This window comes from Polypterus senegalus, chromosome 18, assembly GCF_016835505.1.
Source record: "Polypterus senegalus isolate Bchr_013 chromosome 18, ASM1683550v1, whole genome shotgun sequence".
In the NCBI taxonomy this organism is placed as follows: Eukaryota; Metazoa; Chordata; class Cladistia; order Polypteriformes; family Polypteridae; genus Polypterus; species Polypterus senegalus.
Window position 1 is genome coordinate 8,789,419 of NC_053171.1, and position 15,311 is coordinate 8,804,729.

A 15,311-nucleotide genomic window follows, 5' to 3' on the forward strand; every position below is an offset into this window, starting at 1 on the left:
TGGTGTATCCTCTGAAACGAAGTGCACAAACGCTCAGCTGGAAGAAAGGGCTTAACAATTCTCCTTGTCAGAAGCCATTTAGCTGGACTGGCACCTACTTTCAAAACAAACACTGTCCTTGTGAAGCGGCGTTAACCATCACCTTAACACCAGAATCCAAAAGAACGCAGGTGGGCTCTTTATTAATTCCGGGAGCAGGATCTTTAATGAGTAATGCTAAGAAACGCCTGCGACCAAAGCCCAGCCTTCTGACTTTTACCCGCCTTCAGCAAACACAGATGCACTCCCAACAGCATGCCATACAGCGACACGTCCCCATCTGGCCCCTGGCAACTTATCTAGCAGTTTCACCTGCAGCTTTCTCAGCAGTTTTTGCTTCCATCATCTTCTCTTGTAGTTCTGCATCCATTTTCCATCTCTCCAAATCTCGGTCATTTTCAGACAGTTTATCCTGAAGCTGAAAAAATGCACAGAAAAACACACTTAAAAATGCCCTCAATGTGACTATAGTGAGCACTAAAATGGCAGGGGTATGGTACATATACAGCATGTATAGGAAGATGTGGAGATTCTATAAAGCCAATATCTCCAGTATACAGAGGGAATTCTTTTTTAGGGTGCAAAAAGACAACTGATAAAAATACAAGTATCAACATTAATGTCAATATGCCTTCTAGATGTTTCTAAAAGAACGTCAGAAGAACAGACGCTCTACTAAGCCATCTTAAAACAATCCCAGTAAACAGTGATGTAATTAGTGTGATGACTGACACTGGAGACCCGAAGAGTCAAAGCACACAAAACGAAACGCCTCTTGCAATGCACAAATACAGAGAGGGAACTCCGATAGGGCCGCTGTACGGTGCAATGGATCTGACTTGCTAAATGATATTTGCAAAGAGAGACCACCCAGGCGAGACGTGAACCAGGGCACAAGTGCTTCAAGATGACAAAGCTACCTGCTGGCTGCAGAGCACCACCCTGTTGTATCCACTTATTTTCTGACACCCCATCATGTCATTCATTCAAGGCCTGCTGGAAAAGCCTATGGCCCACTGTGACCCAGTAACTGGACTGAGCGAGTTTGCAGATGGATGGGTGAGACACTGTCAGTGCCCAACATAGATACCCAAATGGTGGTGGGCTATTAATACGTTCTGAGCAAGTTTGAAGAACAATTTGGCTTCATTACCCATCCCAGAGAAAGCAGGAGAATTACCAGAACAGCAGCTCAATGGCTTTGATTATGACGATGACAGAGCTCTACTAGAAAAAGAAACAGAAAGAGAACAACAGCAACTAGAGAGAAAGCAAGTCAAGCAGCAGAATAAGTCGGCCTAGAAATAAACGTAAGCAAGACCAAGCAAATGATAACCAGCCCCGAGTACGGACCACATCTTCCATCCATCCATCCATTATCCAACCCGCTGAATCCAAACACAGGGTCACGGGTTTCTGCTGGTGCCAATCCCAGCCAACACAGGGAGCAAGGCAGGAACCAATCTCAGGCAGGGTGCCAACCCACCACAGGGCACACACTCCCACACACACACACACACACGCTAAGGACAATTTAGAGTCGCCAGTGCACCTAACCTGCATGTCTTTGGACTTTGGGAGAAAACCGGAGCACCCAGAGGAAAACCACACAGAGACACGGGTAGAACATGCAAACTCCACGCTGGGAAACCACGGGAAGCGAACCCGGGTCTCCTAACTGCGAGGCAGCAGCGCCACCCACTGCGCCACCGTGCCGCCCATACCACATCTTCCTCTTTCTTTAAATCAGAGGTTCTTAACCTGAGGTCTGTGGACCCCTAGGTGGGTCCGTGAGGCTCAGATAAAAATGAACATTTAAATTCACTATACAGCCCCATACTGTCGACTTAGAGTAGATGTTGTAGTACTGTAGTAGTAGTAGTAATGGTAGTAGAAAAACGTAGCAGTAGTAGATTGCAGAATTGTATTTCATAATAATAATATGTAATTTTAAATCGCATATTAATCAGATCACTAGAACACCATTTTTTCACTTAAGAAATATAGCAAAAGTTAGAACTTTTATATCATTGAAAGATGCTGAGAAATTAGTCCACACTTTTGTTTTCAGTCGACTAGATTACTGTAACGCACTCCTCTCAGGACCACCCAAAAAAGACATCAATCGATTGCAACGAGTGCAGAATGGAGCTGCTAGAATCCTAACTGGGAAAAGAAAATCCGAGCACATTTCTCCAGTTTTCATGTCACTACACTGGTTACCTGTGTCATTCAGAATTGACTTTAAAATCCTGCTTACGGTTGACAAAGCCTTAAATAATCTGCATCATCTTATATTTCGGAATGTCTGACACCTGACACTCCAAATCGTAACCTTAGATCTTCAAATGAGTGTCTCCTTGGAATTCCAAAAGCTAAACTTAAAAGAAGTGGTGAGGCGGGCAGGCGGCCTTCTGCGGTTATGAACCTAAAATCTGGAATAGCCTGCCAATAGGAATTCGCCAGGCTGATACAGTGGAGCACTTTAAAAAACTGCTAAAAACTCATTACTTTAACATGGCCTTCTCGTAACTTCATTTTAGTTTAATCCTGATGCTCTGTATATTCAATTAATTATTATTACTATTCATGGTGGCTCCAAAATCCGTACTAACCCCTACTCTCTCTTCTGTTCTTTTTCCGTTTTTCTATGGTGACGACCTGCGCCACCACCACCTGATCAAAGTACCGTGATGTCCTTACATTGGTGGATTAAAGACCAGAAGTCCACATGACCGTCATCATCAAGTCCTTCCATGAGAACCCTGAATACAATGAGGACTGATTGTGAGGTCGTTGATGTTAGGTAGAATGCCTAGACGGGGCTGGGCGGTCTCATGGCCTTGGACCCCCTGCAGATTTTTTTTTTTTCCGGCCGTCTGGAGGTTTTTTTTTTGTTTTCTCTGTCCTCCCTGGCCATCGGACCTTACTTTTATTCTATGTTAATGAGTTTTGTCTTATTTTAATTCTTATTTATTTTGTCTTTTTTCTCTTTCTTCATCATGTAAAGCACTCTGAGCAACATTATTTGTATGAAAATGTGCTATAGAAATAAGTGTTGTTGTTGTTGACTTCAAGTATTTGGGATCAATGGTTGCAAATACTCTTGAAAAGTCGAAAAGCACAAGCTTGGATTGCCTTCTGGAAGCTACAGAGTATCTGGCACAGCAGACATGTTTCTAAACTTCCACGCTTGATGCTTGGGCACATTCTCCTACACAGCATTGAAACGTGGGCCTCAACGAACAAACCAAAAGAACGCCACATAGCTGTACAACAAACTGCTACAGAATCCTGCTCGGAAATAAAACATGGCGACCGTACATTGAACAAAACAATATACAAGCAAGTCAAGCAGGAACCAGTCTCAAAACTCATCCTCAAAAGACAACGGACGTGGGTCGGACATGTGATGAAGAGACCCAAAAGCAAGCATTAGAAAATACCTGCTGTACGACCCATTAGAGAGACTCAATGTGCCTAAAACTATAGTGGAAGCACATCGCTAACACCATCAACACCAATCAACTGTCCCCAAGCAAAATCAAAAAAGGAAACGCAGGACCAGGAGAAGTGGCGGAAACTTGTTTCTCGACCGCACAAAGTCTGCCACTTAACAGCAAAACGGCTGACCGATGACCATAATAAATTCTTCATTACTGGAAAGCTGCATTGAGCTTAGTACAGGCAGAATGGTGGAGGTGAGCTTAAAGAAAAGATAAGAACACAGCGGGAAAAGAAGACATTAAAAAATGTTAAGTAAGAAACACCAAAACTCATCAAGCAAGACAGCAAAGCAAACTCCAACTAAGAGTTCAGGATACATCACACCATCGGTCTCACATTGTCCTTCTTAATTTGCGGATGGGGGTTTCGGCAGGAATCACACAAACTGCTTAGTTTAAAGCCAACACAAGTGCACAACTTCAACCTACAATCGTGAACAATTGATTTTAAATAGACCGTGCCCACACTGGGGCATCTTAACCGTTCTTCTGATGTCCCATTTCCTGCACTGTCTTCATACTTTTCACATATCTAAATGTGTAAATGTCATTTCAAAGCACCCTGTAAGATTACTTTTCTTTGACAAACACAGCTAGGAGTGCTCGACAATTGAAACACGACTTCAGTTTCTTCCATCTTGCCGGCCTTGAATTCAAAACTAACGCAGTGCAGTCATTGAACTGCAAACATTTTAAGAAAAAGGGAAACGTTGCTTTCTGCAGATCCATTCTATAGTGCCTTTCACATCTATCTATTATATAGTGCCTTTCTATCTATCTAATAATGCCTCCCCTTTCTATCTATCTATCATACAGTGCCTTCCCTATCTATCTATCTATCTATCTATCTTTCTTTCTATCTATCTAATAATGCCTTCCCTATCTATCTATCTATCTATCATATAGTGCATTCCCTATCTATCTATCTATCTAATAATGCCTCCCCTTTCTATCTGTTTATCAATCATATAGTGCATTCCCTATCTATCTATATATCTAATAATGCCTCCCCTTTCTATCTTTTTACCAATCATATAGTGCCTTTTACGTTATCTATCTATCTGTCGATCATACAGTGCATTCCCTATCTATCTATATATCTAATAATGTCTCCCCTTTCTATCTGTCTATCTATCTTATAGTGCCTTTCCTATCTTTCTGTCTATATATCTATCTAGCTATCTACTTATGAGATCATTTTTTTCTGCTTCATATTTAAAATTAATGTTGCCCACTTTGCAGTGATCTTTTTTTTACTTTGACATTAAAGAGTTTTCTTCTGTTGATCAGTGTCAGAAAAGCCAAATGAAATCCCCTGTGATTCAATATTGCATAACAATTAAATCTGAAAGCTTCCAAGTGGGTGAATATTTTTATAGGCACTGCATAAATCATCACAGGCAATAAAAATTTCAAAGATACACACACAGAGATGTTGACAGGCATATTTTTAAGGTATCTCACTCCGTTCCTGAAATGTTTTATTTTGATAGACATGTCTGAGGCCTTCACCATGTGTGGCAAGAGAAGTAGCTTGTATTTTTATTCCTCATTGACTGAAACATTTCTTCATTTTCCAAACCCATTCAATCTATTACTCATTTTTGATGGCTGGAGCCCACCCTAGCAGCACAATTTAAAAGAGAGGAAATAAAATTGGCCCACTTCATTGCTGGGCACACTCACACAGAGTTACCAGACTGCACATTTGTGAAGTTGCACGAGCAAACAATGATTTTTCAGCTTAAAATCCATTTAATTTTCCACACATGTTTACACATATGTCTCGGTTTCCACCTGTACTAAAGGAATCAAACAGATTAAAATTCCTCCAATAAAATAAACCTCTAGTTCAGTCACAGCCAAAGTCACTGAGTTATATACTAATATCTTAAGGACGTGAAATGATAAAATAGCAATGCTGGAGATGAAAGAAACAAAGCAAACAACTTTGTTCCATAAAAACGGACAGTAAGTTATGCATAGCTGATGCAGCACTAACACCAAAGGCATTTTGGGAATTTTTTGACATGCGTTTTAACCCAGCAGTGATCAGTGTTGGTCCTGGAGGGCCGCAGAGGCTGTGGGTTTTCACGCCAATCCAGTTGCTTAATTAGAAACCAATAACAGGTCTTAATTAATTAATGTCATGACTTGTTAGTGCTTTAACTCTGCAATGTCAGGCCACTCTTATATTGCAGATTCTTTTCTTTTCCATGGATGTTATTAAAATTATCTGAAACCTAAAATGGATGAGTATTTATTAGTCTTTCACTATTTTATTAAGGCAGATAGTGCACGATGAATACACAGAGGTGTAAATAGAGACACGTTAGATGGAGGACTGCTGGTTCCTTTGTCATTTATATCTTATGGCTAATAAGGAGCCTTTAAAAATGGCAAATGCAACAGTTTACCACTAAAATAAGCGATAAAGAGTGGGAAATGTTAACAAGCTAGACAACTAAAATGAAGTGGAAAAGTGTCACTTGAGCAACAGAAAAAAGTGCTTCAAGAGTAAAAAATGATGTGTGATTAAGAAAACAGATTGGAACAAAAACCTGGAGCCCACCAGGACCCTCCGTTGCTCAACCTTGCTTTTAACCCTTTGTGGATCATCCTAAGGTAGAAAAGTGTGCTGCAAAGGCCGCCTTTCATCTCACCCAAGACGTAAGCTGTCAGCGCCTGAAAATGTGTACACTTTTGGGCAATTCTTAACCCCCCCTCATGATCTATGTTTGCACAAATTGTGTAAATGTCAGTTCCTGCCTTTGGCCAATGCTCTTTTTGGTTAATACTTTATTTTTTACCTGGGCACACCCATTGAAAAATCTTTATAAAAGAGCTCTGTTTGGCCTATAAATCTCCCAAGTCACACTGATGTCAAGTGACTGGAGTGACACAGCAATGTGGTGGTGGTGGGGGGGCTTTGGGGTCAGCAATTGGTAAATGAACCAAAGGCACATTCTGGAGTGTGAAATGAGCTCTGTGTGCTTTATCATTACTCCCCAACCACCCAAACTCCTCTTTCTTGTTGTCTCTCCTTTTGGTTCGACCGGCCCCAAACTGGCGATGAAATAATGTCTTCGTACGTTGGAGCCACTCACCTTTCTATTGATCTCTCTCAAGGCGTCCAGTTCTTTTAAGAGGAAAGCGATGTTCTTGTCCTTATCTAGAAGTGTGCTTGCATTTGCTGAGGTTAAAGAGGCACTTACCAAGCTATTGCCTTGCCTTTCACAGGAGCTGTTCATGGAAATGACAAAAAATTCATTTAGTCTTTTAATAATACACTTGGTTCAGTAAAAAAAAAACTATTGGCACAAATAATCTCAGCCAATTCATTAAGTCCTCAATTATCATATGCACAGGGGACACACGTTTTAGACCTTGAAGCATATTGCTATTGGCGCCTTATTTACACTCAAATATTAAGCAAATTATACAATTGACCTTTAAGTTAATATTAAGATATTACTGCGCAGCATGATAAATTACTTCTCCTCCTTGTTACTAGGAGTTTGGTTCGCTTCTTATTAAGTGCACAGGCAAGGTGGATGAGCAATGTTTTCTGAAAGCTGAAAAAAGAAATGAATTTCAGGTAAATTACAGCTGCTCCTCTGAACATAAATGTTTGGAGAAATTCAAGCAGAATTCAAATAACTTGAGGTGTGGAAAGAGCACAGCAAATGTAGATTCTTCTTCTCCGACAGAACAATACATTAACTGCAGTGCTTGCTGTCCATATCAGCGGGCTGGCTGTAATAGGGGAAAAAAAACTGGTTAGCTGGGAATTTTTCCACAATATGCCAAGAGCTCCTCACGACAGAAAGAAGGTGTAAAAGGTCCAGTGCCCTCTGGTAGTCAGGCGTGGCTCTTGAACAGGGGTTGCCAACTCCGGTCCTGGAGGACCACCATGGCTGCAGGTTTTCATTCTGACCCTGTTTTAATGAGTGTCTTCCTTGTGCTGCTAATTAACGTCTTGTGGATTTATTTTGATTGAATTGCTTTTTAAAGATTTGTTCCCCTGAATTGCTTCATTTCTTTCCTTACCAAACAGAAATGAAATGTGAAGTGACGGAGCCAAGAGAAGACCAACTAAGTCAGGGTCTCAAACTGCAACCTGCTGCTTAATGAGGTGCCGATTCATGTTGTTAATTAAACCCGTTCTTTAATTTTGTGGCTTGTTGCTGCTCTCGTGGTGCATTAGCAGATATTTCTGAAATGTTCTCTTTCTAAAAGGACTGTTAAAATGTTTTGTGGACCTGAGCAAATCGACATTCCCAAGACCTTAATCTTTCTTTATTTTCAGATATTGTGTGATGGACACCAGTTGTTTTTGGCTCATTTCGTATCTCATTATTGTTTGGCTGCTAATTAAGGAAAAAGAAAGAATGAAGGGGTCTGAGTCTTCAAGAGCAAGTCAATTAAAATTAATTCAAAAGAAGTTAATTAGGAGCAAAACCAGGACACTCATTAAGAAGCCACAGTGGTGCCCGACTACCAGAGGGCACTCTAGAGATGTTAGAGCAGGGGTCCTTGATCACGGTCCTGGAGGGCCGCAGTGATTACGGGTTTTCATTGCAGCCAGTTTCCCAATTAGACCTCAGTCTGTGCTGATAATGAAACTTGGTGTTTAACTAAATGGCTTATTAGCACTTTCATTCATCAAAGACAAATTTAATTCCATTGTAGATCAGAGGTTCTCAATTACAGTCCTGGATGACCACCGTGGCTGCTTTCATTCTAACCCTGTTTTTAATGAGTGTCTTCTTTGTGCTGGTAATTAACGTCTTGTTAATTTATTTTAATTGAATTGCTTTTTAAAGATCTGTTCCACTGAATTGTTTCATTTATTTCCTTAAATGGCACCCAAACAGAAATGAAATGTTAAGTGACGGAGCCAACAGAAGACCAACTAAGTCAGGGCCTCAAAATCCAACCAATTTCACTCCAACCTGCTGCTTAATGAGGTGCCGATTCTTGTTAATTAAACTCATTCTTTAATTTCGTGGCTTGTTGCTTCTCTCGTGGTGCATTAGCAGATATTTCCTAAATGTTCTCTTTCTAAAAGCACTGTTAAAATGTTTTGTGGACCTGAGCAGATCGACATTCCCAAGACCTTCACCTTTCTTTATTTTCTGATATTGTATGATGGACACCAGTTGTTTTTCGTTCATTTTGTATCTCATTATTGTTTGGCTGCTAATAAAGGAAAAAGAAACAATGAAGGGGTCTGAATCTTTATGAGCAGGTCAATTAAAATTAATTCAAAACAAGTTAATTAGCAGCACAAACAGGTCACTCATTAAGAAAAGGGTTAGAATGAAAACCTGCAGCCACGGTGGTGCCTGACTACCAGAGGGCACTCTAGAGATGTTAGAGCAGGGGTCCTCGATCACGGTCCTGGAGGGCCGCAGTGGCTACGGGTTTTCATTGCAGCCACTTTCCCAATTAGACCTCAGTCTGTGCTGATAATGAAACTTGGTGTTTAACTAAGCACCTTCATTCATCAAAGACAAATTTAATTCTATTGTACAGGGTGGTCCAGATCTAATTATGCAGATCCAGATCGTCTGGATGACTTTGATTTATGTGGGGACGATTCCACTTCAGTGCGAAGACGATTCTTCATGTCGTCAGTCTGCACACTTCTCGATGGTCCGGGATTTTTTGGGTGATTTTCTATGTAATAAACTTAAGTTATAGTGCAATGAAAATTGCATAATTAGATCTGGACCACCCTATAGATCAGAGGTCCTCAATTACAGTCCTGGAGGGCCACAGTGGCTGCAGGTTTCCACATCAACCAATTTTTTAATTAGAGCCCATTTATTTACTACTAAAGCAATAGATTTTTGGGCTTAATTTTAGTTACCATTCAGATCCCTTGATTGCCTATTTTAGAGTTTTAGCAGCTGTATTTAAAATTTGAATTGTTCCCTTTTTTAATAATCAGACATTAGTTAATAATAAAATGCAGATAACCAATAAACCAGCAGCTCTCCAGCCAACGCGCTTCTTTTTAAACCTGTGCATGTGCGCCAATGAAAGTGTCTGTGTTTAAAAACAAGAAATGTTTAGAAATAAATGAGCGGGGAATTGGAAAGAGCGTTAAGTTTAATTCTGTTCTGGTCCACAAAACACACGGATACCGCTCTCAGATAAAGAACACTCTACTGCAGGGGTGGGCAGATTCAGTCCTGGAGGGCCGCAGTGGCTGCAGGCTTTTGTTCCAACCCAATTGCTTAGTAAGAAGAATTTATTGCTCAAGTAACACTTCTGCTTCACGTTAGTTGTCTCGCTTGCTAAGATTTTGAACCCTTATTGCTTATTTTAGTCTTAAACGGCTGTATTCTTAGTTTTTAATTGCTCCTAATTAGCAATAAGATGCAAATGACAAAAAGAAACCAGCATTTCTCCATTTAGCTTGTTACCATTTACACCTGCGTGTATTTATCATGCACTATTGGGTTTAATTAAATACTTGGAAGGAAAGTGAAGAGAAAAAAGTGAAGCACGGAGAATAACTCGTCTGTTTTAGCCTTCAAATCATTTGGATGATATCCTTAGAAAGGAAACAAAATCTAGGATATGAGAATTAACTGACATAGCAGAGTTAAAGCACTAATAAGCAATGAAATGAAATTATTGACAAGGATTGGTTTTTAATTAAGCAGCTGGGTTGGAACAAAAACCTGTAACCTGTGCGGCCCTCCAGGACTGAATCTGCCCACCCCTGCTCTACTGCGCAATTACAATTTCTCTTGGATGAATGAAAGCCCTAACAAGGCCTACAGTTGAATACTAAGGTTCATTATAAGCAAGGCCTGAGGTCTAATAAGGAATCCAGTTGGAAGGAAAACCTGCAACCACTGCGGCCCTCCAGGAACGTGATTGAGGACCCCCGTGTTAGATGGAAAGGGAGCTACACCTGACCTATGGAACAACTCAACTCGCAGGCTGAGCAAAATCAGGGAGTCGCGTTAATCTCTACCCAGATTGGTGGACTGGCATATGAAGAAAATTCCAGTAGGTGGAGGCCTATTTTGGTTCTGATGTCTATAAGAGACCAAATCATACATATTCTCTGTCCACATTACGCTGAAGTATGAAGAAAATTCGCTTAGTGTTTTGTCCTCCCCTCCAAGAATACACATTAGGCAGCAAGTGTCCTCTAATGTCCCCAAACAAGCCGTAACAGTCTGCCCTGTGTACTTATGTTCTGTAACTTCTGGAGTCCACTGGGCGTCAGGACCAACACCTAGATGTTTTCAGAGATACCTCTGATGAAAAACATTCAGTTCCCAGGCTCTCTTTACTGTGGTGTTCCATGCTTCAGTGACGTAGTTTGAGATTGATGGGACCAATGTACAGGTGGTATGTACAGTACACTGTATAGGCGTAGCTTTATTTTAGTTCTGATGTTCTTTAGAGACCAAATCGTACACATTCTCTGAAACATGGCTGCCGTCTTGCCACGTTGATAGTTCACATCTTTCTTGACATCACCTTTAGTGGATATGAGGCTGTGCAATTAGATGAAGCAACGGGTGATGGTGCTAGAGACCTCATCAGAACTGGCCGATGTTAAGAGTGGTAACCAGCAGGTAGCAGTGTGGGGACCGCTGCTATTTTTCATATATATAAATGATTTATATAGGAATATAAAGAACAAGCTGGTTAAGTTTGCAGATGCCACCAAGATAGGTGGATTGGCAGATAATTTGAAATCTGTTATATCATCACAGAAGGACTTGGATAGCAGACAGGCTTGGGCAGATTTGTGGATGATGAAATTTTATGTCAGTAAATGTAAAGAATTACACATAGGAAGTCAAAATGTGAGGTTTGACTACACAATGGGGGTCTGAAAATCCCACCTTATGAGAAGGATTTAGGAGTTGTAGTGAACTCTAAGCTATCGACTTCCAGACTGTGTTCAGAAGCTATTAAGAAGGCTAACAGAATGTCAGGTTATATAGCGCCTTGATGTGTGGAGTACAAGTCACAGGAGGTTCTGCTCAGGCTTTATACCACACTGGTGAGGCCTCATCTGGAGTCCTCTGTGCAGTTTGGGTCTCCATAAAGACATAACAGCACTAGAGGTGGTCCAGAGAAGAGCGATGAGGCTGATTATGGGGGGCTACAGGGGGTGAGTGATGAGGAAAGATTAAAAGAGCTAAGCCTTTACAGTTTGAGAAAAAGGAGATGAAGAGGTGACACGACTGGAGTGTTTAAAAATGATGACGGGAATTAGTGCAGTGGATCGAGACGGTGACTTTAAAATGAGTTCATCAAGAACACACAGGGGGGACACAGTTAGAAACTTGTGAAGGGTGAATGTCACACAAATATTAGGAGGTTTTTCTTTACACAGAGAACGATAGACACTTGGCATAAGCAACCAAGTAGTGTGGTGGACAGTAAGACTTTAGGGACTTTCAAAACTCGACTTGACGTTTTTTGGAAGTGGATAGGACTTGTGAGCTTTGTTGGGCTGAATGGCCGTTTCTTGTCCAGAGTGTTCTAATGAATTGCTGAGTGTTTCAGACTTTGTTCCCCGATCTTTACATGCGTACCAAATTGTAGATTAATAAGCATGATCTCGGTTTTATCTATGTTTAGGTGTAGTCTTACCTGACTGGTAAGTTTGTCCTGTAGTTTGTTTGTCAGCTTGAGTATTTGATTTCTTGTTTCTGCTATCTAGAGTTCCAATCATCTGAAAGCTCGAGATCTATGAGGTGTGTAGCTGCTGTCCATCTTATACCTGCCTGCATCTATCAGTTTGCCACATTACAACATTCATTACCATAAGAAATAGAAATGGCGAGAGTACACAGTCCTGTCGAACTCCAGTAACTACCTACCAAGTCTGCTGTGCCATTGTTGATTCTAATGCAACTGGAATCAAAATTGAAATTGTTATTTACGTATCGCTCGCATGAATCGCATAATTTGATAACATTCCACAGTGATTGTCTAGGAAGGAATACTACAGGGTGGTCCAGATCTAATTATGCAGATCCAGATCATCTGGATGACTTTGAATTATGCGGGGACGATTCCAGATGCCGTCAGTTCGCACACTTATCGATGGTCCAGGATTTTTCGGGTGATTTTCTATGTAATAAACTTAATAAGTTATAGCGTAATGAAAATTGTATAATTAGATCTGGACCACCCTATATTGAGTGCTTAGCTATCACTGCACAATATTATCCAGCACATAATCCACAATACTTACAGGGCCCCCCATTGGTTGTTTGCATCCTCCTCTGTGTTGCCTTGTACTCGAGAGCTCCTTTCCAGTTTTGGAATATCCTGGTTCATTTTGATGGGGTGAAGCTTCTCTTGGCTCCCGTGAAGCTTCTCACTTCTATCAGACAATCTCTCTCTTTCTTCAGACGGCTGTTGGTTTCTGTTTTTCTCGTACTGGTCCACATCGTTTGGCTCTGCAGATAAAGACATAATCAATGGATTGTGACAATCACCATTTATTTATTTATTTTTTTTAAGATCCTCACTTGTCAGACAGCAAGTCAAACTGACTAAACAGTTTACACCTACAGCTGGCTCTTACTGCTTATTTTAATGCTCTTTATAATCCCCCAGATGACCGAGTGATGTTGGTACGGTGGAAAACTGCCTGTTGCGTTGTGGTGCAATGGGTGAAAGTATCACAATTCAACACACACAGGTTCTAAGTTCAGTTATTAATGATCTGAAAACAATCGCACATCACCCTCATCTCTCCTTTTACATACCAAGGGGCAGTATTTTTGCTGTTGTTATTGTATATTTGTGTGACAAACCACAGTCATCTTCTATTGGGTCAGGAATAAATTTGTCAACCTATTCTGTCCTCAAAAGCTGATACACAAGTGAGAAGGATTTGCCTTATCCATGGAGCAGATGAGTAGCTTTATGTGCCCAAAATATGATCGCCTCTCACTTGTGTCAGTTTACTTCAAGGCACATTAACGTCCATTCTGGTCAAGTGCCCTGTGAGAATGGTCTAATGGCGCTAACTGTGAAGAACACTGAGTGAACCTCACATTTTCTTTGTTCTTCAAGCAATCTAGTCGAGTACCTTGAGGCAAACCCTTTAATACCAATTTTAGATGCATAAGATTTACAGAGGATGGCATTGATGTGCAGAGCAACCTCTGGACCCGGACTTCCAGATTTCATAAAAGTACTTACCCACAAGCTGCAAGATGCACATCTTGAACTTAAGAGTCATCTTACCACAAACTAATAAATATATCTAAGGATGTTTGTGTTAAACTGGCTGTTTGTCAGCTGCTGGGAAAAGATGACTACGGATCAAACTTTACACAACTGATACCCAGTCAATAAAGTACTCAGTTTATGTTACCGATATCATTTCAACCGATCACAATGACATGACGGTTCATGCATCTAGCAGGTTTCCTGTTGAAATGTGCTCTGGAAAAGCATAAAGGAAAAGTATTACATACAGAAGGTGACGTGCTTTAAGATTAGTCCCTCATTAAATCGCAGGATTAGCTCGTTTTGTAATGTGAATGTAAAACAAGTCAGGCACTGAACATTCATATTAATAAGTTAAGCAAGAAGTTGGTGTCTACAAAAAAAAGGGGCTAACCTTTGCTTTGACTTTCTTATCAGAGATGCTCTGTGCTTGTTGATAAGATTTCTAAAGGTAGAGTGCTTAACAAATGAGCCGTCCACCACACAGACGCTTAATCTGCAGCTCTTTTGTTAAGATTTGGACGGAATGTTCACTTGGCATACTGGAGGTCATTTCACATATCTTACTTCTCCCAAAAAGCTGTTCAGGACTCACTTGCAGGACATATATATATATATATATATATATATATACGCACACATACACACATATATATATGTCTATACATATATACACACACACGCTCATACAGTATATATCTATACATATACACACACACTCTGTATATGTCTATTGTGGTGAATGGCCGGCCCATTATCCCGGCCAATACCCCCAAGCTGCCAGGTGGAGTCCTCCTTGCAGCATGAAGGTCCCCAGAAGACCAGCAGGGCATCATGGACAATATAGTTTTTATGCACAGCCCTGCTGGATGCCATGGGGGCCACTAGGGGACGCTGCAGGGAGGAGTAATGGATATTTTCCCTACGCCCCGGAAGCACACGTGGACAAGAGGAATGACGTGCTTCTGGGGTGAAGAAAAGAACTTGTACCTGACCCGGAAGTGATTGAGAGTCACATGGACTGGGGATTAGGAACACTTCTGGGTCAGGAGATATAAAAGGACTGTGGGAGCTCCCAGATGACGAGCTGAGCTGGGTGGAAGGGTGGCAACACGTCTGGGAGTGGAGGATTGGTTTATCGTTTATATTATTGTGATTTATATGGGTATTGTGGTGGAGAGTGTGCTTTGTGCACTGTGGCAATTAAATAAAGTCAACTTGAGGACTTTTACCTGGTGTTTGGAGTCGTGGACTGGGGTTCAAGAGAGCGAGAGTGCCCCCTATCGACCACACTATACATATATATATATATACACACACACACGCACATATATATCTATACATATACACACACACAGACATATATATATCTCTATACATATATACACACACACACATATATATCTCTATACATATACACACACACAAACACATACATATATATCTATACATTGTCTCAGACGGCTGGGGTCCTTGTCCGGTTGGGATGCCTCTTCTGTGGGAGGACTGGGGGGAGCAAGCCTGGCAAGGAGA

The 15,311-nt window shown here is 41.0% G+C and overlaps 1 protein-coding gene across 2 annotated transcripts in view; it reads right to left on the minus strand.

Moving 5' to 3' along the window:
* The window catches only part of mipol1 (mirror-image polydactyly 1), a 300,186-nt gene that overhangs the window by 161,446 nt on the left and 123,429 nt on the right, over positions 1-15,311 (minus strand). For both annotated transcript variants that reach the window (XM_039741608.1, XM_039741609.1), the window contains 3 exons: positions 12,790-12,997; positions 6,653-6,788; positions 352-457 (listed from right to left, as the gene is read on the minus strand). In XM_039741608.1, coding sequence (XP_039597542.1) covers positions 352-457; positions 6,653-6,788; positions 12,790-12,997 — 450 coding nt within the window. The remainder of the gene's footprint in view (positions 1-351; positions 458-6,652; positions 6,789-12,789; positions 12,998-15,311) is intronic.